The 23489-nt window shown below is 42.7% G+C and overlaps 1 protein-coding gene across 1 annotated transcript in view; it reads right to left on the bottom strand.

Annotated features, from left to right (window-relative positions):
* GALNT10 (polypeptide N-acetylgalactosaminyltransferase 10) overlaps positions 1-23489 on the bottom strand; it is an 82408-nt gene that overhangs the window by 22645 nt on the left and 36274 nt on the right. Inside the window, exons 2-5 of the mRNA XM_032125383.1 lie at positions 20941-21043; positions 19928-20066; positions 16661-16827; positions 63-248 (exon numbers count right to left, since the gene is read on the bottom strand). Of these exons, the coding sequence (XP_031981274.1) occupies positions 63-248; positions 16661-16827; positions 19928-20066; positions 20941-21043 (595 nt within the window). The remainder of the gene's footprint in view (positions 1-62; positions 249-16660; positions 16828-19927; positions 20067-20940; positions 21044-23489) is intronic.

Raw genomic sequence — 23489 nt, forward strand, 5'->3', positions numbered from 1 at the left:
ATCCACTTACAGCATGAGGGGAAAACAACAGGTGGGAATAATTTCAACAACTCCCCACTCACCTAAGAGAGGTGGCAGCCAGTTGACGTTGGCCTCGCAGTGGGAATCCAGGAAGGTGATGACGTCCCCGATGGCCACGGAGGCCCCCAGCATGCGAGTCCTGATCAGCCCTTCCCTCTTCTTGGTCCGCAGGATCCGCACGTTCGGGAACTGGGCCATGTAATCTTCCAGGCGTTTCTTCAGGTGCTCTGTATGAAAAGGAGACATTGGGACACTGTAACAACCCATTTCTTAAAAATGCAGTTCTGTCTTTACCAGAAGGAGATGTATGGCCTCAACAGGTAACAGATGCAGTAACAGGAAAAAAGAAGTAAAAATGACTTCTTTTAAAGGTCTAAAAATAACTGCCTAAGCAAGACTTTTTGAAGATGTTCCAAAATCTCAGAAGCAATTAAACAGAGGAGAAAAAAAAAAGGAACAAAGAGTATAGGATGAGAAAGAAAGCAGCAGAGGAAGAGGAAAAGAAATAACAAGACAGCTAGCAGACCCTGAGCCAGGATTCTTGGACATTTGTGGAAAACCACTGTAACTTAGAAGAGACACAGGGGAATTTATTTTCAGAAGTAAACCACACTCAGGGCATTTAAGTTATGTTTGGTTTCTTCAAAACACACAACATAACCATCCACTCATGCATAAATAAAAACCAGGAAAAAGCCTAGTCAGACACCCCTCCAAGCTGCAAGACAGGCACAGCCACAATGTGTAGGGGGATGGCTTCGTTAAATGCTTATCAGAGGAGATTAGCATTTAAATACGGAAATATTTACACTACTGAACATGGACTGGAGCCACATCTGAATTAACACAGACACTGGCAGTCACCATGATTAACAAGAATTCAAACAAGAGAGCTGCAGAGAAAGATCACTGAGTGATCAAAACAATGGACAGCTTGTTCCAAAGTGGAGATAAAAAGTTTGGTCTGCATCAAGAGAGAGGGGAACACAGCTGTCTTTACATCAGAGTGAAGCAGCAAAAAAACCCTAAAAATAGGCTGAGCTGATGCTGGCCTCATCACTAATGGGTTGATCTTTTAGGCATCTGAAGTTTTAACAGCAAACCCCATTCAGAGGGTGCCAGGAATTGTTCATTAATGCCCCACACCACCCACTGCCATCAGCAACCGATGCAGGAAAGAAGCCTCACTAGCCAAAACTTAGTATGTTACATCCAAGCAAGTAACTTCTTAAAATCTCACACAACAAAACTTGACTAGAGGCAATCACTGAAATACAAATAACCTCACAGGGTTATTTGCCTTCTGTAGCGAACACATCCTCTCCACTCTGTACAGCACATCTTCCTCAGCTTCCAAAGGAGGCATGAAAGGCAGGGGCTGGAAAGGCCAACAGCAGGAAAGTGTCCCTGAACAGGGCACCAGGGAGGCTGGGCATTGGAACAGCTCACTGAAAAGAGCAAAGGAGCAAATAAACTTAAGCTAGTTACGAGCTCTCCCCCTTGTGCTGACCTGGCAACTGTGAAAATGGTCAGAAGCCCTGTCATAACACATTCTGTGCCTGCTCTTTGAAGCAGCCATCGTGTGCTTTCCTTCAGATATCAGCCAAATACACCTCCTTGCTTTTGAGGTATTCCCAGCAAGCTCTTTGCCCTGTTCAAAGCTTTGTTTAACATTCCCCAGGAATTTTTTTTCACAGATCCTTTTTCGTGTTTTGCCTGACAAGTGTAATTGTCCCACAATATCTACATAGGTTTCCCTGCTCAATAGAGCCCTTAGGACTTCTTGATGTCTAGTGTGCTTTTCCCTCATCCTTTTCAGGTCTCCTCTGAATAGATTCTCTCAAGCAACCAGAAATTTTGTCCACTCAATTACAGATTTTCCAAATAAGGGCCTTCCACAGAGACTAGGCATATTATTAGTGCAGCTGCCTTCCTCCTGAGGCAGTGGGTAGACTTAAAACGAGAAGAGAAGGAAAAAAAAAAAAGAAAGGAAAGAAAAGCTACCACTGTTTAACATCAGAGCTCATCCCTTGCCATTGTTAGTCTGTCACAAAAGATTGTTTCATTGCAGAGAACAAACAATCCTCACTTCAAGCATAAATCAGCTAAACCCAAACCAGGATGCAGACCTCACTTAGTGTGCCCAAGACAAGATAAACACGGGAGTGGCTCCTGGTGCTCGTTATAATAAAGGAGGGAACCATCACACAGACACTCTCAGTCTGATTTTCCTAACAATAGCCAGAGATTGGTAATAGCAGAAGACACTTTGAAGATCAGACCCCACAATACTTACATTATCCAAGCCAAACCTAAAAAGCAGTGGGAAGTCTTAAAAAATCCTAAGCTCCAAACCGATGGAAAATATAGTGAGACTTTCTTCAGCTCTTTGATTAACATGAGAAAATGAGACTCTGAAAGATCCCAGAGGTTTGTCTTCCACGTGTGCGCTCATTATTTCCATTTTAGCATCATCTGCCTTTCTGAACCGTTCTGGTTTGTGGTGCCATTTCATTTGTTGTGAGACCTGAAGGCAGCTGAAGTGACTCCTCCAGGGGTAAGAGCATGGCACACTCAGCCTGCTACCAAACACGAGATTGTCCTGGGATCTGCTCTCACACACGCCCCAGAAGGTGAAGACAGTCACTGAACTGACCATATCAGTTGTGATGATGATGGCTGCTCTGCTACACTGACTGAGGACAGGGTGATTTGGATGTATGGATGAACAAGCAGCTAAAACCTGAGATTTCCCCATTTTTATTGTGCAACAGGGGAAAGGATGGTATTGGAGCCATGAAGTTTTCTCAGGCAAGTACTCTGCAAAGAGACAGCAGAGAGCCCAATCCACTGACTTCTCACTGCATTCCCTAAAGCTGGGTTTGGTTCTTCAGCACTTCTTTACTACACTTCCATAGTAGGAAAATACCAAAGCATTCCATGCTTGCAGTGAGGAGCCTGCTGCTCACTGCACTGGTAAGAAGTGCCTCACACATCAGGAATCATGTCCCTGATGGCTGGGAGAACAAGGAAAAGCTGCAAGTGCTCCCTCAGCACTGCTGCAGGGGACACACCTGCTGAGGGCTGTCCTGCAGCCAGAGGGATGATGCTCAGGTAAGCTGCTCCTCCCAACTGCTGCAGAAAAATCCATGTTTGATCTCTGCATTTTGTTAGATTAAGACTTCCCTATTGTGAACTGTAAGTGGGCAGAGTTTATTGCATCTGCTTTCCCTAACTGAAGAATCTCAGATTTCTGAGCAACCTCACAAGACACAAAAGTCAGTAAAATGTGCTTTTCAAGGAGATTTCTTATTTCTTTATCCTTGTGCTATTCCTGCCACACAGCCTGGCTTCTATGCACCCGGACAGAAAATAGTTATTTAATTCTATTTCAAATATTGTCCCAATTAAGCCAAATTTTTTTCTTTTAAGAGAAAATTAAAAAAACCCCAAACAAGTGGCATTAACTGCTACAAAATTTTATGAAGCTTTAAAAAAATACATTATAGAATCTTGTCACACTGAGTAATTTTTATTACAAGGGCTATTTTCTTTAATGAAAGTTGTTAGGTGAACTGGATGGATTCCAATGGCTGTGCCTATGCTGGGCAAAGAAAGTAACACAGCCCAAAAATATAAATGAGAGTAAGATTATCTGCAGATTAAAAACTAGGCTGGTAGTTTGCTAACACACTTTGCAATAAACGTGATGTACAGTGTATACATTAACAGTCCCAGTCAAGAACTGCCACTTCCTTTACTTTGAGCTGTAAATAAAGCTGTGTGAAGAGAGCAGAAAAGCTTCAACAGGCAGCCTGCTTTACAGAAACAGCCCAAAACTTTCCAAAATAAGGCATTTTTTTCCCCTAGGTTAAATTTCCGTGGTGGTCTTACTGTATTTCTTCCTACTGGCCTCATCCAAGCAGAGCTGCCCTCAGATGCCACTAGTCTGGTGGCAGCGTGGCAAGGACTTTCCAAGACTGCAATTCCTCATATCCAGCTGACTTTTCATTCCAACATTGCACTCTGCCACCTGAACAGGCATATAAGAAATTCAAAACCAAGCATATACAGAACCCAGAGGAAGACAGAAGAGTCCAAGGACCTCTTTTTTTTTTTTCTTTTAATGGCTTATAATCCCTGTAACAGCTCTGCAGTATTTGGCAGGGAAGAAAGTACCAATATTTGCCATATAAAAAAAAAAAACCAACTAATTTTAAGTACCAGCCATGACTTGAAACTATTATTATAGAGATTTATGTCCTGAGAAAGAACTATGAGTGAAATACTTCCCCTGTCCCGCCAGTGCAACATTTCATGGTTCATATGATACCATCAGCTTTGGTTTCCGAATTTTACCCTGTACAGCACATCTGCAGCTCCAGTGCCCCTGCCATATGTGTATCATCAACCCAATCCAGAAGGAACAGCGCAGCAGAAATCAGAAACATTCCCAGACACCTTCCAAAAGTCCCTCTGCCCTACAGGATTGTGGCACTTGCTGAGGTGCTTTGCTTTAGTTTACACTCAGAAGCTTAGAGATATGAAGATGGGAGAGCCACTGCACTCTGAAAATCCAGGGAACTTCCCCCTCCCACTGAAGGGCATGGGAGGACAGGACTGGAGGATCTGCAGAATTCCATTTTAGGCAGAAAAGGACCGTTTCCCTTCTCTGCAGGTTATTTTGGCTACTTTCCAACACCAAAGCCTGAAGTGCTACTGTGCATCTGGCATTTGTTTACAGGTTACCCCAGCCTGCCATCCCTACCCTCCCACACGCAGACACGCTTGTTTAAGACACGCTTGTTTAGGATTACAAATGAATCCATTCATTTTTACTTGGCTACTTGGCCCTAACGTGCTGTTTAACAATTTAAGAACGAATTATACTTCTTCCTGAATCCATCACAATGTGCAAGCCAGGCCTCCCTGAAATAGAAGATTCTAAATCATTGAAATTAACTTTGGTGCAGATGAGTAATCCTTTGAAACAGCAAAATGTGCTGTTATCCAAACAGGCAGCACTTCCACTAGTTTTAATTTTCTTTCAATGTTTTCACGCTCTGATCACTGAAGTTGGTTGGGAGGATAATAAATTGATTTAACAAATGGTACTATGAGCACCAGTCTCAGTAATAGAAAATTGATTAGGCTGATCATAGCTTTCCAAGCTGAATCTATCTTACAAAGAGGAAAAGGTCTGGGAAGGGAGAGAATTAATATTTGTTGCTTCACTGATTACAGTTCTGGGGTGGACTCCAAAAGGGAAGGGGGCCCAGTTTCCACTGCCCATTCTGCATCAGTGCTGGGTCTCAGCACAACTTTACAAACAAAATCTCAGGGGGGAAAGGGTTTCTGTGCATGGGACAATAGCTGAATGTGTACCCAACTTGATAATACAGCATCGTTTGGACTTCAACAAAGATTAAAAGGGTTTGCTGAAAACCTTACTGGTTTTGTCCTCTTTCTAAATGGTTTAAACCCAAGCTTCTGTTTTAGGTACAATAAAGTGCACAGAAGTGGAAGTGTGGAGCCCAAGAAATAAGCCAGATTGTGAGTCAGTGGGGCAAAAACCACTGGTGTGAGCCTGTGCTGTGATAAACACGGGTGCATGAACTGCTGTCCTGCTTGTACCATCCTACTTCTTCAGCTTGCAAAGGGAACTTTCTCATCCCAACCCTGCTCAGGTATCCTTCAGGAGATACTAGTACTGAATGCAGAGACAAAGGTCTGATTTTAAAATGGAAAAATTCACACTTATTGGCATTAGCATCTAAATACACCCAGACCCCAAGGAAAGTTTAGTAGGTTGCATTTCCAAGCAGGGAAATACACTGGGAGTAATCATCTTAGTTACAGCACAACCTCTCAATCTCTCAGGAAGGTTTGATTTGTAAAGGAGTCTATTCCAACTGTAAATTCCAATCCATTTACTTATCTTTCCTTCATGCTGTAAAGGTTTAAACACTTTTTGTTCCTCAGGAGCAGTGCAGCCAACCTGTGGAGTACAGATCATCCCGCACACTGATCTCCTGGCCAACTCACAAGACCAGTTTTTCCCCCTCTGCCAGAACCCATCTCTCCCAGGGGAAACAGTCAAGTCATTCTCATTAGCTTACTCTTCTCCCTTTCCATTTCATTAAATATGTATCAAGATTAAAGCACCCACTTAGGTTTTTCCCTCTTCTGTTGACTACATCTCATCTAAAGAGGGTATTTTGTGACTCTCAGTCATTTCCTGTTGATTGCTTTTAACCTCAGAGCTGCTGTGCTGGCACGCACACACTGGAGAGCTGCAGGTTTTGGCCTACGCAGCCTTTGTAGCTGCAAAACAGGGGTGAATTCCTTGCAGTACACTTAATATTCAGCTCAAGTTTGATGTAGCTATGGTGACTGGCAAGGAAGGGCATTACTGTCCCAAATACTGCCTTCAGCCCAAGGAATCTCTGCGCTCATCTTAAGGCCACACCAGTAGCTTTGACTATCCAGCTATTTAACCAAGGGAATGCCCACACTCCAAAAATCTTTAATTGCCTTGAACCTACACCATCAACTGCTTTCTGGGCACTGGAGAGACAAGCAGGGGTGCAAAAGCATCTCAGAAGTTTGTTCCAAAGCCTACTCAGTGCCCAGGGATCTCTGTGTCAGGATACAGCCACTGCTGCCAGCGACGCTCTGCACGGTGTACCATGACATGAACCTAAAGCCTACGACCAACAGCAAGGCAGAACTTGCCACCATTTGAAGAGATGTGGGCAAATGAAGTGTTAAGGCAGTTCTTACTGAAACATTTTGGATCATATCAAAGCTGCAAGATTAAAGCCTTAAAAGTCACTGAGTTTTGCTGGGGAAAAAAAGAAAAGAAGATGCCAAAACAAGCCAGTCCTCAGAGAGTTATCTTTGTACATGAATAGTGCTGATAGAGGCAAAGAACTTCTTGGCCTAAAAGTATTTGCTCTGTGCAAACCATCAAAAAATGAAATACTCCAGAAAGAGCACAAGGATTGACAGAGAAATCTGCTCCAGACTTTTGTCTTGTTAGAGAACAGTCTGTTAGGCCCAAGATGTAACCCACTTGAAAATGGCTTTGATTTGGTAGGAATGCACCCCTTCAGATCCCACAGGCTCTGATCTCAAGTGTCTAAGTGTGGAAGAACAACTATGAAGCCTAAAATTAATAACAGGGAACTACAAAGTTTTTGCTTTGGCATTGCAGCCAAATTGGAATATTGGAAAATTAACTGATAATCCTTCAATCCTACAATGATGCTCAAACATTAATATCCATGAATGACAAAGCAGAAGGAATTTTGTCTTGTAGTCTGTGTCAGAGAACAGAAAACAATGTATCTGGCAAATGAAAAAGTTACCAATACAGCTGCAGGGAGAACACACACGATTGACTTGCAGTAACAAAATCTGCTACGCCAGAAGTATATTTTATAAGCTCACACTTTACTCTTCTTCTAGACCTCTTCACCATCAGTTCCCAACACTGGTTTACTTTTCTCATGAGAAATGCAGCTATCACAGTAAGTCAGTGACATCTGCTAGAAAGGTCAAAAAAATCTATTAAATCCTGAAGCACAAATCCAGGCCTGTTCACAGCTGTACTGATACCAAAACTAAGCCATCTTGTGGGCAACACCATTCTCAAGTAACACATCCAATTTATCTGGATGACAGGGCAGGACTGACAGCTGAAGGTACCTGCATTTAAATCTGGAGCTTTGGCTTCCCCATGCTCAGCACAGTTAATCTACTGTGTTCACGAGTGCATCCCTGTTGTGGGTAACAGGCAACAGAGGTCCTCAGGAACTGATGCTACACTGAGAGAATGGTGTGCATCTCTCTACTAAGAAAATATCACTACAATTAAAACTAGAAAAGGAATGTGGTTTGGTTTATCCACTTTTATTTTTCAGTTGAAGCAGCATTTAGCTTCCAATTTTCTCAAAATGAAGAAGTTTCCACCTTTATCAAAGTCCCTGTGTGGAACAGCTCCTTTGTTAACACCACCCCAAATGCAGGTTTACATAGCAGAAACTATGATTACCAGTAATAGGTATCATATATGGGCAGAGGGTGCTTGAATCACATTTCAAATTAACTTCTACAGAGAAGCAGCTGAAAGCATTAAAATGCTGATTTGCACTGCAGCTGGCAGATATCTAGATTTTTGACTCCTAGCAGATGAGGACATGTACTTCAAGGTGAGTAGAATAAAATTAAAGCTGTTTTCCCGCAAAGTTCCTCTAACAGAAGCTGCATGTGTAGGGTTTCTTAGTAGCAAGCAATGCACTGAGATTTACTTAATGAGCTGTAATGGAAACTCTGCTTCTGAATTATTTATTTATTTTTAAACTTTAGACTGCCAGACATCCTTCACTACACAATAATTAGCTGAGAAAGAGGTCACAGTAAACTCGACCTTTTAAAGCCAACTCCTCTCCCTTCTAGAATAATCTTTCACCCGCAGCAACCAATCTTAGACAAAAAAATACAAGATGATGAAAAGTAAACTGGTTAGTTAATTTAGGCTGTCACAAACCAACCTGTAGTAAACAACTACAACAGGCGCTCATGCCTCTTAAAACACCAGAGAATAAGCTTTTAATGCTCCTCAGCCATTGCCTAATGAACAGTGCAGGTTTTAGACATCCTTTCAGGAAGGCAATACATGAGTACAGACATTAAAGACACATTAAAAATGAATACTCAAAAAAGGGAAAACATAAAACTGAATCTCATCCACATCTCACTCTGATCCAAAGCAGACTCTGTCACTGTTATCTAAAGTATCCCACACCCACAAGACACTGCCAGAAAGGGAGAATAACAAATTATTCTCTTCTCATAAACTAAAATGGGACATCTGCACCAGCTTTTATTTTATTGCTCCCCTTGGTGCCCACTATGGAAAAGACTGTTGGTGAGTTCACAAATTCACTCCTACACCCACATCCCTGCTCTGCTGGGCTACCTGGGAGTCACGCTGCAGTCTGGAGAAGAAACTTCACATCTCTCCACCTAGAAGAACCAACCCTCTCCCACTTACCCAAAGGGAGATCTGTCTCACTGACTATTACTTCAAAGAAATTATTCATGAGTCTCAACAGACCTGAGATGGCCTCCAATGAATTCTGAAGACAAGGAAATACCCTATTTATTCTGACTTAGTTTACAAAAATAATCTTTTTATTAGTTGTTTGGGACAACAGTTACCACAACTTCTACAAGAGAGCTTGAAAGCAACACTTACAAAAAGGTTGTGGAAAAGCAGTTGGCCCAAAAGAAGCTTTTTCTTCTTTTCTCCATACTTTACTGTAAAAAGGTTTAAGATAAATGTATTGATAATTCAGCAAGAAAGGCTGTCATCACTTTGTCCTAAGCACAGTCACTCCATATTCTGAGATGTACTAACCAGATGCACTTTAGTGCATTTAAGAGGAAAAAAAAATTACTTTTACAGTGCATGTGCCTAAAGATGAAAAGATAATCTCTTTAGCTGCATAAATCCGTTACTGTTCCATTTAAAGATCAAAAAGAATTCCAGTAGTAAACCTTTTTCTATTTCAGATACTAAGAACATGATTTCTTTCAATTAAGGCCTGGCAGATGTAGTTAATGGAACAGAGCTGATTTTGTTGTATACCTGCTGCTGCACCAAATGACCATGAATCACCCCTTGCCTTCTCCCTCACTACACTACTTAGTAACTTCTGCCCTCCAGACCAAATTATGCTGCTCAGGGTTCAGCCAAGTTGCCTCACTCACATTTGGTTTTCCATTCAGATTATCCTGTACCTCCAGAATTACTTGTACTTGTACTGCAATATAAAGAGAGGTTTAAAATGTCACAGGGATTTATCTGTCAAGGGAAAAAACAGGATTTGATTGTCTCCTCTCGGATTTGGGAAAGGATGGGCTCCAAGAATGTGTAAATATCCAGGGCAACTCCAGGGCAGTGCGATGGCACAACGGCGCGTGAGGGGAGAGGGCAAGCGATGCTGGTCAAAACCCAGGGCTGAGATGACACTGCCTGGGGAAAACACTCCTTGGACTCCTCTATTGCAAGGCCTGAAATCCCCTTGCTGCCTTTCAAAGATGAGCAGTGGCCACACACCACACTCCAGGCTCACGGTGCTTCGCTGCCTCCCAAACACCAAAGAGCAGCTCCAAGTCTGAGTGCACAAATCCTGCTGAGCACACACAGCTACGGAAAAAGGGAGCGAAAATGGGGAAGGAGTAAGAAAAAATTTTAAATGGTTGAACAAATAAATAGAACAGAATCCTAAAAAAAGTTTTCACAAATTAAGATGAGGTTCAAGGCAACTGGGTAGTCTTGGAAGATGAAACTGAAATCCATAACCTCCATAACAACCACCCATGGGAAAATGAGTTCCCATACACATTCCTCAGAACAAAACTGTCTCCTTGAAATGCACAGCAGCCAAGGATGCATTTACACAGCCTTCTGGATAACCACTCCCTAAACCAGACCGTGCTGAATGTAAAAGCCAGAAGGTTCACTTTGCAAATGTTATTGTCATATTGGGTTAAATATATTCAAATACCTGGGCTGAAAGCTGTTGTTGCCTCCCAGTGACAGGTGCAGATTTTGACTGGTTACTCTGACAAGGATGCTCAGTTTTTGCATCTTGCCACCATACAAACATGCAACACTGTAAGGCAGAGGGCCCAGGTGGGTTAAGACTTCCAGAACAACCCTGATGTTTGGAGACTGCAGCATTTTCAGTGCTGCCACATCCAGCTTTATTATTGTACCAACACAGTGCTTTGCATGTAACTCATGCTTTGGAGATGACTGATGCTGCAGTTCTCTTCTTCAACAAGGGACAACATTTGTTCTAAAACACTGTCATTTATACCAAAGTAATCTTAAAAACAAGTAAGAACAGGCTGTCACTCAATATGCAAATAATTGAATGCTGAAACGTGAGTTTTATGTGAAATCTAAGCACTTAGCCACAATCACTGATTTCTGTCAAGCTCAGACATAAAATAAGATAAACCCCTTGTGGTGTGTACCCTTTCCTGTGTGCACACAGCCAGCCCCAAGTACACCACAAGATGTTTCTTTTAAATGACATTCAGCAGTTTCAAATGTCTTGAAGAATTTTTAAATTTCCATTGCTGCAAAGGGTGAAAAGGTAAAAATCCTACCATGTCTGACATTAAGGGAAAGGCTGAAAAATCCATGATATCAGTTTGCTCCAGAAGCACATAAATGCAAACAATTAGTTTGTTTTAGAGGTATTCTCTTACAGGTGTTTCCTAGATAAGTTATAGGAGCTCTGCAGAAAAGGACCTGGGAGTCCTTGAGCATAAACTGAAGCACGGGAAATGCTGTTTAAGCGTAAGGTAATTTTTTAATTACTTTTTTTTTAAACTAGGTCACTGACAGTGTGACTGAACAGCAGAACAGGTTCCCCAGAGACATTATGGAGTCTCCATCCTTGGAGATTTTCCAATTTTGAGTGAATAAATAAGATCTGGAGAAAGCTGCTGTAGCTGAGCAGAAGGGCTGAGTTAGATGATCTCCAGATGTACTTTCCAAACTCAACTATTTGTAATTCTGCACCTGTAAGAGACCTCTCCTCCAAAACGAAGAGTTAGCCTTCTGCCTTTCACCAGGAGTATTTGATGTTACACTGCTGGACTACCAAGTATGTGCCAGGTGAAAAGCAAAGAACATTCTGACAAGCATCCTGCAAAGGGATGCGCCATCCTTTGTTCCTCCAGCTTAAGGCTGATCATTTATTAGTGAGAGACAGAGGACAGCTTTACATCTGTTCATGTGGACACAGAGACAGCTTTTACAGCAGAGGTGCCCACAAGCTACAAGAATTAGGTGGAGACCAACAATTCATTTCGTACAAGACAGACACTAGAGCTGAACAGCTCCATTTCTCATCACAGCAATTCAGGCTGCAGGCCCAGGGACTGAAGCAGACCCTGAAGAACCATGAACTGCCTGCCTGTTACTCGTTGCCTGCTATCAATAATAAAATGCCATCAGAGCTGACAGAAAAACCTGCAGTGTTACAAACTGGCCTGCAATTCCACTTGTCTTCTCCTCCTCCCATTTCTGTGATAGAGTAGAACCAAACTCCCACTCAGCAGCATGGTAATTAGATATTCAAAAAGCAAACAAATTTCACATGACAGTACCCAGGAGAAAACTGATAAATATGAAAAAACATTTTAGTTTACTTGGGGCCATTCTGGTAACACAAGCTCAGAGGGATGTAATTAGTACCCTGCAAGCCAGCATATGAAAAGGCTTAATTTAACTGAGATCAGACCTAAAGAATAGCTATAGAAATTAAAAGTGAAGCCACTAATCCACACAGGACTGCCACAGCTAGGAGTTTTTATGGTCAGGAATTCTAGAGTGGTAATTCACATGGGTTGCATTCCAATTTCTGCTTATCCAGAAGTGCAGGCATTATTTTGGAGCACCCTGCAATAGCTGAGGTTCATCAAACCCGTGGAGGTCAGTCTGTGGCTCTCTAGCAGTTCTCTGTACCATGCAGGAAGAAGCAGCCAGTGCTAGGCAGGTTAATTTTTATTCTCCAACAACAGTTTGCTGAATTGGTGTCTCCCTCTCCAATATAACCTATATTCTTCTGTACAGAAAATCTCTGCAAGTGTTTTGAACTGGGAAGAAAGTTCTTACATCAGATATCTCAAACAAGTTTGTGGGGAAAAAAGCATTACAGCAGTCTTAATGCAATGCTACACTGATAACAGAGACTATTGATAGAGAAAGTAAAAAACAGCCCTGCAGTATTTACTCCTGTGACTAATGGCACGTGATGGAAAGGAGCTCCTTTTAAGCCAACCCAACCTACCAAGGGAATCCCCACAGAGGAAGATTCAGGAAGGTGACAACATGGTCTGCACCTCAAGGCAAAGGGGATGGAACCACCACACCGACTGACCCCTCTGACAGGCAGCCTTTCCCACAGCAATCTGGCTGACATGGCATCCAGCACACAATCTGGGTGAGGTAAGGCTCTAGCCTTTTTTTAGATTTGGACCATTTGCATTATACTGCAGGCATACAAAAAAACCCCCCCAAATCCAGACAGCAAGTTGTTCCAGCACATTTTGACTTTCCAAGTACGAAGCAAAGGAAACATTTAAAAAACATGACTCGTAAAGCTTTTGCTGCTCCCTGTTAAGATTTGCTGTCATCAGGACAGCATTTTTTGGATGAAAAATGTTTATTGCTAAAGGTCACAGAGTTGTCTCTTTCAAACAAATTAAGCAATAAATGGCTGCTGACACTTCCAGATGATGATTCATCTGTCCAGGAGCTCCAGTCACACACAGCCACAGCTGCCCCTCAGGTTTGCTGCAGACCACAGCAGCCACCAGCTAACCCAGAAATCTGTCTTCACTCTCCTGTCACTCTGTTAGCCAACTTCTCAGCCCTCTTCGTAGACACACCAAAAATTCCTTACTCTCAAGCTTGAAACCAGATGAAAAACATATGAAAATAACATCTGTCAGGAAAAACACTGTTTGCAGTAGCCAGGTTTCCACACTTACTATTTCTATTATTACCAAAGTCCTCTTTACTTCATGAGCAGCAAAGATTCTCCATGTGTGAGACACAGGGATGAAAGAGGCTGATGGATCAGCACCAATATCCCCATTGTCAGAAACCAGTGAAACAGCAGAACAAGAAAGAAACCCTAGCAGCACCTCAAGGGCAGCTGGCAAACCCCAGCACATTTAACCCCAGCACAGGTCAGCACACAAGAAATACTGGCAAGAGAGACAGTCTCCTTGCCAGGGAAGGTCAAGGTACTGAAGATTATGCTTTAAAGAGTTATTAAAATTCTACAGGTCTGTTTAGACAACCCTCGAGTGAAAAGCCAGCATGAGGTACAGCAGAGATATCCTATGTTTTATCCTGTCAGAGTAACCTCTCGATAAAAAAAATGAATAATAGATTTTTTATTGAGTGATTATCCTTTCCATCTTTGGCTTTTCACTGGAAAAGGTTTATGGCAACTATTTACTGATCTCTTCAGGGAAGGAGATGACATTTACTGTTCATACAATGCCCCTCTGATCTCAAACGTGGCCTCTACTGTCACTATATCTAATAGTGATTCTATAACTTTAAAAGAAAGATGCTGCTACAAATTTGGGGAACTATTATTTCAAACAGAAGCACAGAATTCTTGCAGACAATACAGAATACTTTGCAGACAATGCAGAGGACCAATCATTCATGATTTGCAGAAAAAAATCAAGACATTTCTTCTCATTCTTTTTAGTGCTCTCCAGTTCTGTGGCACAGCTGTGATGATCATCAGCTTGGACACAGAGTTCTTATTACCTGCCCAATTTAATCATAAGAAACAGAAAATAATGCAGCAGTTGCCCTAACAGTCCAAACCCAAGAATGTGCCCTTTTCAAACATACAACACGTCAAGTAGAAGTTTTCCTGGAACTTCCACACCTTCCTGCATTTCAATTTGATGCATTAAACTATCAATTCTCAGTTACTGGGTTGAAGTGTTTGTTGTTTAGGTTTTAGGCTTTTTGGTTTGTTTATTTGTTTTTTGTTTTTTTAAGCAATGGATAAGTTACAACCAGAAATTTGTAACCATCAGCCTTTCAAATCAAGATCATGTGATCAGCACTTAAGAGCCCCCTAAGAGTAAGGATCTATTTAAGCCCATTGAGGGATGTGGAAGCCAACCCCAGTGTGGTTAAGGAAGAAAAGTGCAGATACAGAACTGACAGCACTGAAGGAAAGATGTTTCATCCTAACCAGTAATTGTCCCAGTGTGCAGAAATCAGCTGTGCTGGCAGGAAAATTCTGGTTTAAAAAAAACCCAACCAAGAAAAATCCCCCCCCCCCCAAACAAAGAGAACCCCCACACCAGTTTTTATTAACACACTCTCTTTGCATGAGTGCTATTCTCTTCCCTTGACAATTCAGCTCACTGTCCAGCATCTGGAGTCTTTTATATCTATTTATAAATAGATGCTGCACACAAATGAATCTCAGCTACATATTGCAACCTTTTTATGGAAGATGGATGACCAAGGGAGAAGAGTTTGTGTCTTATCAGAGGCAGGTGGAACAGAGAAGAGCAAGCTGGACAAACAGCACAGGTACAGACTGAGGAGCAGGGGAGGAGCCAGGAGGGCTCTCTTTCACTTGGTCAGGGCACATCTAAAGAACAAGGAAAACAGATCCACAGGAAACCAGAATTCATGAGTTTACTTCTCTGAAAAGGAACCCATTTGCACAATTCACTTGTGCTTGCAGCATGAGCTTGTCTAATTTGCTTCTAGACTTCTAGAGTAGCAATAAAAAGACCTTGTCAGGAGGGTGGGTTTTCCTTCTCCTCGCCTTAGCCTGAAAATCCTCTAAAGAAATACTTATTTCATGTAACATTGATTTCTCCAAAGTAGCATGCCTTGCTTGCAAACTAATGAGAGAAGAACTTTAGAGCAAGTACTACAGCTGTTGGTAGTGCCTATTTGGAAGCCAGTATAGGTCAGAACACTAAATATTCACAAGCTTGTTTCCAAGCTCATTTAGGGGCTTCCTATATGTCAGGTTTCTGGAGATGTATCCTTTAGTATCTGTATAGAAACTCTTTTGCCTCACTTGAGTAGTATCAGTGGCTTGAACTCCACAGCTCATAAAGCTAAATAGTCTTAATAACTTTAAAGGAGAAAATACAGCTGCTACATCTGACCATAACCCCTCAAAGTCACTGTGCCCTCTTCAACCCCAGTCAGAGGATTTTCCATGGGATCTCTCCAGCTATGCAACGTCCACATGATGGGGCATTCATTCCTCCTTCACTTGCCTTTTCTACCACAGCAAGGGTGCAAAACACAAGACAAAGCACAGCTAAATTTGCATCAGGCACCATTTAAATGGTTCAGAGAAAAAGATCTCAGCAACTACATGCACACATTGCTGCTGCAATGACAAGTGGTTGTTCCATTAGTGGTGATGTGAGGTGCCAGTGACTCCACACCTCTGCATAGAGCACTTCAACCCAGCCCAAAGGGACTACTCCGGGCAGTGCAGAACAAAACAAGGAGGGAAGTTCCCAGCAAGAGAGAGCAAGGGTTTGTATGCTGCACATTTACTTTCCAGGAGCAAAAAAATTCATGAGAAAGGCAAGCCAAATCATAGACAGACCCATGTGGAAACCTTTTATCAAGGATTCTTTTATATGTTCTGTGTCCAGGGGGGGAAAAAAAAAAAAGCAAGCAGAATGTAAGGAGTGAGCTATTCCTCTCTCTTGGCTTTTTTTGGTTATTTCAAGAGTCAACATTTAACATTTTATGTTAAGGGCTACTCAGCCCCTTATCTGAATATTAAAACCAGCTTCCCTGGCTTTTCACATTGCCCAGAAGGCAGGACAGTCCATGTCAGCAGCAGCTAAACCAGCACACCCTGAATATGGAACACGAGGTTTTTTGCTTTCTGATGTACTAAAACAAGATTCCCCTGAGCTCTGCTGCTGGCAAGCAAAAAACCTCATGCAAATACATGTATTTGCAAGTGTATTGATCCCTTAGGTAGGGAGATACGGTGGGGATGTCACACACAAACCATCCTACCTCTGTCACTGAAGTCATCCACCAGCACGATCTCTGCCACCAGCTCGGGAGGGGAGCGGTTCAGGACGCTGTGCACTGTCCGGAGCAGGGAGGACCATCCTTCGTTGTGGAAGGGAATTATCACACTGGTGTTTGGGAGCTTCTCCAGGTACAGCTTGTTCTTGCAGCTGGACACAGACAGAGCAAGTCAAAAGGTGCTGCCAGAACACACCAGCGCTTCAATATTAATTACCAGCAAGCAACTTAGTTCATTCTTTACTCCTCAAAATGATGCAAAGTGCATTAATTTTCTTAATTTTGAAATAGGGGTAACGACTTCTTGCCTTGTAGGGTTGGTTTCAAAGTAGTTTAAAAAAGAAAATTCTGTAGTATGAAGTGCAGTGTTTACTTTCCTGCAGGTGTGGCCATAAGTGGATTTCAAAGCTTGTTAAACAGGTAACCTCTAAGACCACACAGTGACCCAATGCAGTTAAAAAACACCCAGTAGCTCTTCAGAAGGGATCAAAAATCTCTTTGATTCCTGGAGGCCCCTGTGTCCAGAGCAAACCAGTGGTGGCTGTGTGAATGGAGGTGTGTGGAGGGTACAACGACAGTGCCAGCGGGACGAGCTGCCCTGTGCCCAGGAGCAGGGGAGGGAGGTCCCACGCTGCTCCCTGCCCCTTGCACAGCCCCCAGGCTGCTGTGCAGGCTGTGCTCTGCCAGGCCCCCAGGAGGCAGTCACTCTGTGCACAGTTCCATGCACACAGGCAGTAATTCCTTCCCCTGGCTCCCGAAAGGGCAGACGGGAATGAAAGCGGCTCCGGCAGCGGCAGCTTTGTTCTGGACCTTTCCCAGGGCATGGAGAAGGACACACCTATGTTATACAAGTTCAATACATCTGTGCCTACAGGAAGTTACTCTGGTGCCTGTGTGAGAGGACAGTAACTTATTCTGGGTGTAATGAATTGTCCTGGGGTGCTGCCAAGAGCCTGCAGGCTGTGGCTGCAATGCACAGATGCAAGATGCAAACTGAAGCTGCAGGGACTGCTTTCATCCGGCCCTTGGCATTGCCATCCTAACCTTCTTCCAACAGCTACTAGCTACAGTCCTGTTCCTGTATGAACCAAGAGCTCTTGAATCTTTTCTAACTCTTCTTAAACTGGAATTCTCATTTTCTGACTAACTTTAACAAGTGGGAAACTTTAGCTATTAAGTTTAACCATTAAGTGTGGAGAGAAATTGCTTCCCTCCAGCTACTGTATCTACAACTGCTTTACAAGACCTGCAAAATTAGTGTTTAATATTAAAAGCCCTAGAGGCACTTAAAGAAAAATGTTACCAGGGGAAGACATGACTGTTGAAACAAACAAGTATGTGTGCACCAGGCAGATCCAGTACATGCTGTGCCCCAGCTCCTTGAGTCCCACAATTAACAGAAAGCAGAGGTGACACACTATTTGTATATTAAAGTCCACACATCAGCTCACACATCAGCTGCTTCTTTGTCCTTCTCCACCCAGGGCAGCTGTTGGGGAGAAGCCCAGCTGTGGCTCCAAAGCTTAGGGCAAGGCAGATGATGCATTTTTGCCCAGTACACCTTCTCCTCACGCTCCCTGCTGTCTGCGGGCACTTCTCCAAAGCCTCTATTACCTCACTGGATGTAAGAGGCTCTAAACCACAGCTCCCTTCCTTCTGGAATACTCTTTATGGACTTGTGACTTTATGACTAGGTCTCAGCCTAACGTTGTTATAAACTGCCCTCATCAACCTCTCAAGTAACCCAAACCATACCATTTCATGTATAGCTTTTTTACTGGGCCCAGCGAATGCACAGCAGACCTTTCCAGTGGTGAATTCCTTTAGTGCACACCCCCACTCTATGGGTAACCCTGCTCCCTGCCCAGCTAATCCCAGCACCCATGAGGCACACGGTGTTTATCCTCTCCTCGAGGCCCCCACAATTACAGCTTGCTATGCTGGGGGAAAGGATGTGTCAAGCAACAAGCAAACCACTGCAGCAGCACCATTAATCACAGCTTAAGTTGTTGGTGTCCCAGACACTTCACTTACTAGTTTTAACTGGGGCTGGAGTTAGAAGTCTCACTTTTTAAAGAAGTTTAAATAGCAGAATTAACACTGAGTTGGCAATTTCAGGAAATACTGAGGCATGTGAGGTAACACATTAAATCCTCAGATAACGAAATACTGACATTGTCTGATGTTTAAGTTCTCAGAGCCCAAGACAGCCCGTGTAAATGGAGGACAGGTGGAATTTAGATTAGTAAACTCAAACTGTATTTCCTAGAACTTGAGCATGGGCTGATCCACAAACATCTTCGGTTACCTGATTTATCTCTATGTTTAAACATTTCAGCTGCATGCCTAAAATATTTATGGAGCTACACTCACTACTTTGTTTTATGTGTATATATTGAGAAAGGGTGTCAAGCCAGTGTATTGGATTAGTTTGCTGTGACAGCTGAAGAGGTAATATCTCAATTGTGCAGTTAACAAATTATAAAACCTGACTTCTGGAACTTGTATCTCATGAATAAAGCAGATGTTGAATTCAGATTTACTAAATTGTAATAAACACAGCTTTACACAAAAGAAGCTTGGATTCAAATGTCTAGCAATGCTTTCAGATTAAGAACCACACAAACAGTATTTAAAAACCTCCCAGTTTTGTATAAACAAGGGTTAAGTCCTAACTGAAGCACTTTTGCTAGTGAAAAACTTCTGGCTTTACCAAAACCCAGTTCAATGCCATTCTACATCATAATGTCCAAAACCAGATGAACTCTAAAATCAGCATTCAGTTGGAACTCATTTCTACTTGTAAGCCCTGATGAGGCTGTTTTTATGAGGAAGATGTCCACAAAAATAATCCATAAACCTGATAAAGCTCTTCATACATAGCTGAGTGAAACTACTCGCATCTTCTGCTCCTGAGCATTCCATTGTCATTTCCAGCTAGTGGCCAACATAAGAACTGGAACCTCTGGGTTACTTTCAAGGTCTTTTCTAAGCAGGGTTGCAAGTCTGTGGTAATTTTAAGTCTTTTGAAATCAAAAAATGATTTTTTTCCCCAGATTCGATCTCTTCTATTTCCCACTGAATTTACTAGACACCATCCTTTATTAAGGAAATACCAAGACCCAGCAGTGCAAGGATTGTATTTGATGAGCAAAGGTACAAGAGTCCAGAATAAAAAAGAACACATTCCTGTTGATGTGGTAATTTAGGGCTTGCAAACCTTCACTCGTAGAAATGCAACTGTATACTCACTTTGGATGCCTGATGTCTGGAAGGGAACGATTCAGAGAAATTTTATCACTCACAAAGATATTAAAGCCATTTTCCCTGTATGCCTGGTCCACTCGCTCTGCATCAGTCATTGGGTAAGGTTTTCCCTGTTCTCCATTTCCTGTGCATAGACAGAAAGTAAATACAGATCATTACTGCTAATTAGTGCTTAACGGCCAGAAACTAATCCATATAGCAAAAAAAGAGCATCTTATAGTCCTTTGAACATTACTTTATTAGTTTTGTGCTCTGTGTCATATTTAGCACTGAGTCAACCACGCCAATTTAACAATTTTATCTGATAAGCAGTTTTGCTACAAACCACTCAGCTGTGCAAATCAAAGGTAAAAGTCTTCCTTCTAACATCAGAAACAGATGAAGGGGTTTTGGCAATGCTATGGAGGATCTACAGAATGCCTTTTGTTTCACAGTGGGAAGAATCCATACGGTTTGAATATCTGAGCACTGTTGGAATTCTCAGCACAGATGGATTTGTGCATTTACAACCTCAGCTCTTGCACTGAAGGGCAGAGCCCTTGCAAACATGCCAGTGTAAAGCTGTGATATTCAAAATGGGCCCTTATTTGCAATGCAAGACAAACCCCAGAACTGCAGAATGGACTTTCATGAATGTTATAGTCCAGAATGGTTTTCTCATTCTTCCTTTCTGGATCTCCCATTTTTGGGAGAGGTACACACGCACTTTCTGGGGGGATTTTTTTAAAAAAATCAATTTTCCACCTGTCATGAAAGCACCGAGATTTAACTGATACATTTTCACCTCAAAATGGTTATTGTGCAGTTGGGGAAAAAGGAATTAAATTGGGATTAACACAGGTAAAAGATTAACAGATAAATTGGCGTTAATGCTGCATCATGCCAAGAACATCACCTTGACTCTGAAGTTAAACACGCTGTTCTACACTCAGCCTACCAAATAAAATCAAACTAAGTTACAATCTGTATTAAAACATTTTTATAGCAATCTCACATACCCACACGCTCAGAGTCCCTCCTTATGGCTTCTTTGTTATGCCAGTCCTTTTTCCTTTGTCCATCAGCAAAGTAATGGTCTTTCTTTTGCCTCACGTATGATGCCTTTTAAACAAAAAATTGGATATATAATAAATACACAACAAATGAAACCTTTCCTAAGCAGCCTCCCCTTCCTGTAAGAGGAAATTAAACATCTCCCTTAAGGCAAAATCATCACAAGCAAGTGGCTTTTAGCCTGAAAGCGGTGAGGGAGGAAGTGAGTTTTGCTTGTCTCAGAACAGTACTTTAGCTATGGCTGTTAAGTGATATTTTTCCAGGGCACCATCATGTATGCAGAACAGTATTTCTTGATCAGAGAATCTATTAAAAACTCCCATTTTCATCTTGAAAACATCCAATACATCTTAGAGCCTTTTTGTTAATTAAATAGGATGTAATGGGAGACCTATTGCAGGATCATTATTAATGAGACGCTACCACACCTGAATAAAATCAAAACAAGATTTAAAAGGTCATTTATTAAGACTCTTGCTGCTGAACCCAATTAGAGCTTCTATTTCATTATGTTGTTCCTGAAATTCAAAAGCCAGGGGTGCTTTGAAAACAAGTCAGCAAATGAAGATCCCCAGTAATCCAACTTCTCCAGCTCACCTCTGACTGCACAGGATGGAGACTCAGACTTGCTGAAGGGAAGAGGATTAATGAGAGGCACTGCAAAAGCCTTATTGATTCACATCATGCAGGAGAAGGCAAGTGCAGCCCCAGAGCAGCAGAGCTGGTGAAAAACCACACACTCCTGTCATGGAAGGGCTCACCTGAACTCACCAAACATAGATATCAAATTAATTTGCTTAACCTGCCCTGTGGTTTTCCAGCTGTCCCATTAAACACCACTCTTCTCCTGTGAATTCCTAGCTGCTGATAATGCCATCCTTCTAATCATTCCCACTAAATAACCCACGCTATAGCACACTACCGTCCTGTGAAATTGTTGCCTCTGTTTTGCAAGAACAATTCTTTGCCAGGCCAGCTCACTGACCAGTCTCCTCTGCAGGGTACTCCTCTGCCAGGAAAAGTCCTGGAAAGCTCTCGCAGACCAGAGCACATCCTTGCCAGGAGAGTTTTGCCAACTTTCTGAGCACTAGGCTTGTGCACAAGTATCATACTGGGCACAGGAACAACTGGCAAGTCTGAAATCTCAATATTTTAGGTCTCTTTTGTCTCTTTGTTTATAGCACTCTGGACGGAATGCACACACCAGGAGAATCGCTGGCAATGCCACTGTCCCTCCTGCCACTTGCCTGTGAGTCAGCGCGTGAAAATCCCTTAAAAGCAGCTGCTCTGGAAACCCCACCCACCACTGCAGAGGAGAGCATGGCCAGAGTGTCCAGGGACTAGATCCAAAAGGGGAAATACACAGCACAACTCTGAACCTCACAACACCAACTGCGCACGTGGGAACCAGCATCCCGTGTCAAACCTGTGCAAAGTGAGCAGGGAATTCAGGCACCCTGAAGAAAAAGAGGAAAACTGACACCCACCAGCAAAAAGACATCCAAGTCTGTGTAACAGGGCATTGTTAAGAGTGCTTTAAATCCCACCCCTTTTTGGGACTCGGGCAACCTAAACTAGAATTGCAGAGGCACCTCCCTTCCCTCTGAACTCTGAAAACATCCCTTGGAAATTTTCCACTGCTGCAGGTACCCATGGGGATTGCCCTCTGTGCAGGTTTTGGCTGGGGTAGAGTTAATTCTCTTCACAGGAGGTGGTGTGGGGCTGTGTCTTGGGGTGACTTTATGATGTGTATCCCATATCGCTGTTCTATGCCTTTAAAATGAGAGGGGGGAGAGAAAAAACCCAACAAAACTCTTTAAAACATTTTGTTTTCAAGGACACAAAGATAGAGATGCTCTCTGTGTTCAGCAGAGGCAGGAGCAGGAGGAATCACCCGGCTTGCTTTCTTTCCAGCCAGCTTTCGGCCAGGTTTTTCAGCTCCTTTTCCTCCAGACAGTTGAACTTTGTTTTCCTGGGACTCCGATTTTTCCCTTCTTCTCTGCTGGACGATTTCAACATCAGAATACATTGGGAGGACTTTCCACCAAGGCCTTGGCCCTGGAGGGGGGGGCCCACCACCCCATCCCAGCTCCAAGGAAGGGGAGAGAGAGATCTACGGCAGGACTCTGAAATTTTCCCAGGTTTCTCTCAGCAGAGCAAGAGGTTTTATTATTATTTAGCATTATTATCCTTTCCCTGTGTATTTGTTAAATAAATAAATAGTTTTTATCTCTTTCACTTTGAGGAAAATTCAATTTTTCCCGAACCTGGTGGGGGAGGGAAGGGTTGTAACCTGCCTTCTCTCAGAGGATGTATTTCCAAATTTGCCCAAACTGGCACAGGCTGTTATTTGGTTTTGTACTGGAAAGTGTTGGTAAAACAGGGATGTTTTCATTACTGCTGAACAGGGCTTACCCAGAGCCAAGGCCTTTTTGCTTTGCCCTAGAGAGGAAGCTGGCAGTGCTTGGGAAGTTGGGAGGGGACACAGCCAGGA

This window comes from Corvus moneduloides, chromosome 15 (assembly GCF_009650955.1).
Source record: "Corvus moneduloides isolate bCorMon1 chromosome 15, bCorMon1.pri, whole genome shotgun sequence".
Taxonomy (NCBI): Eukaryota; Metazoa; Chordata; class Aves; order Passeriformes; family Corvidae; genus Corvus; species Corvus moneduloides.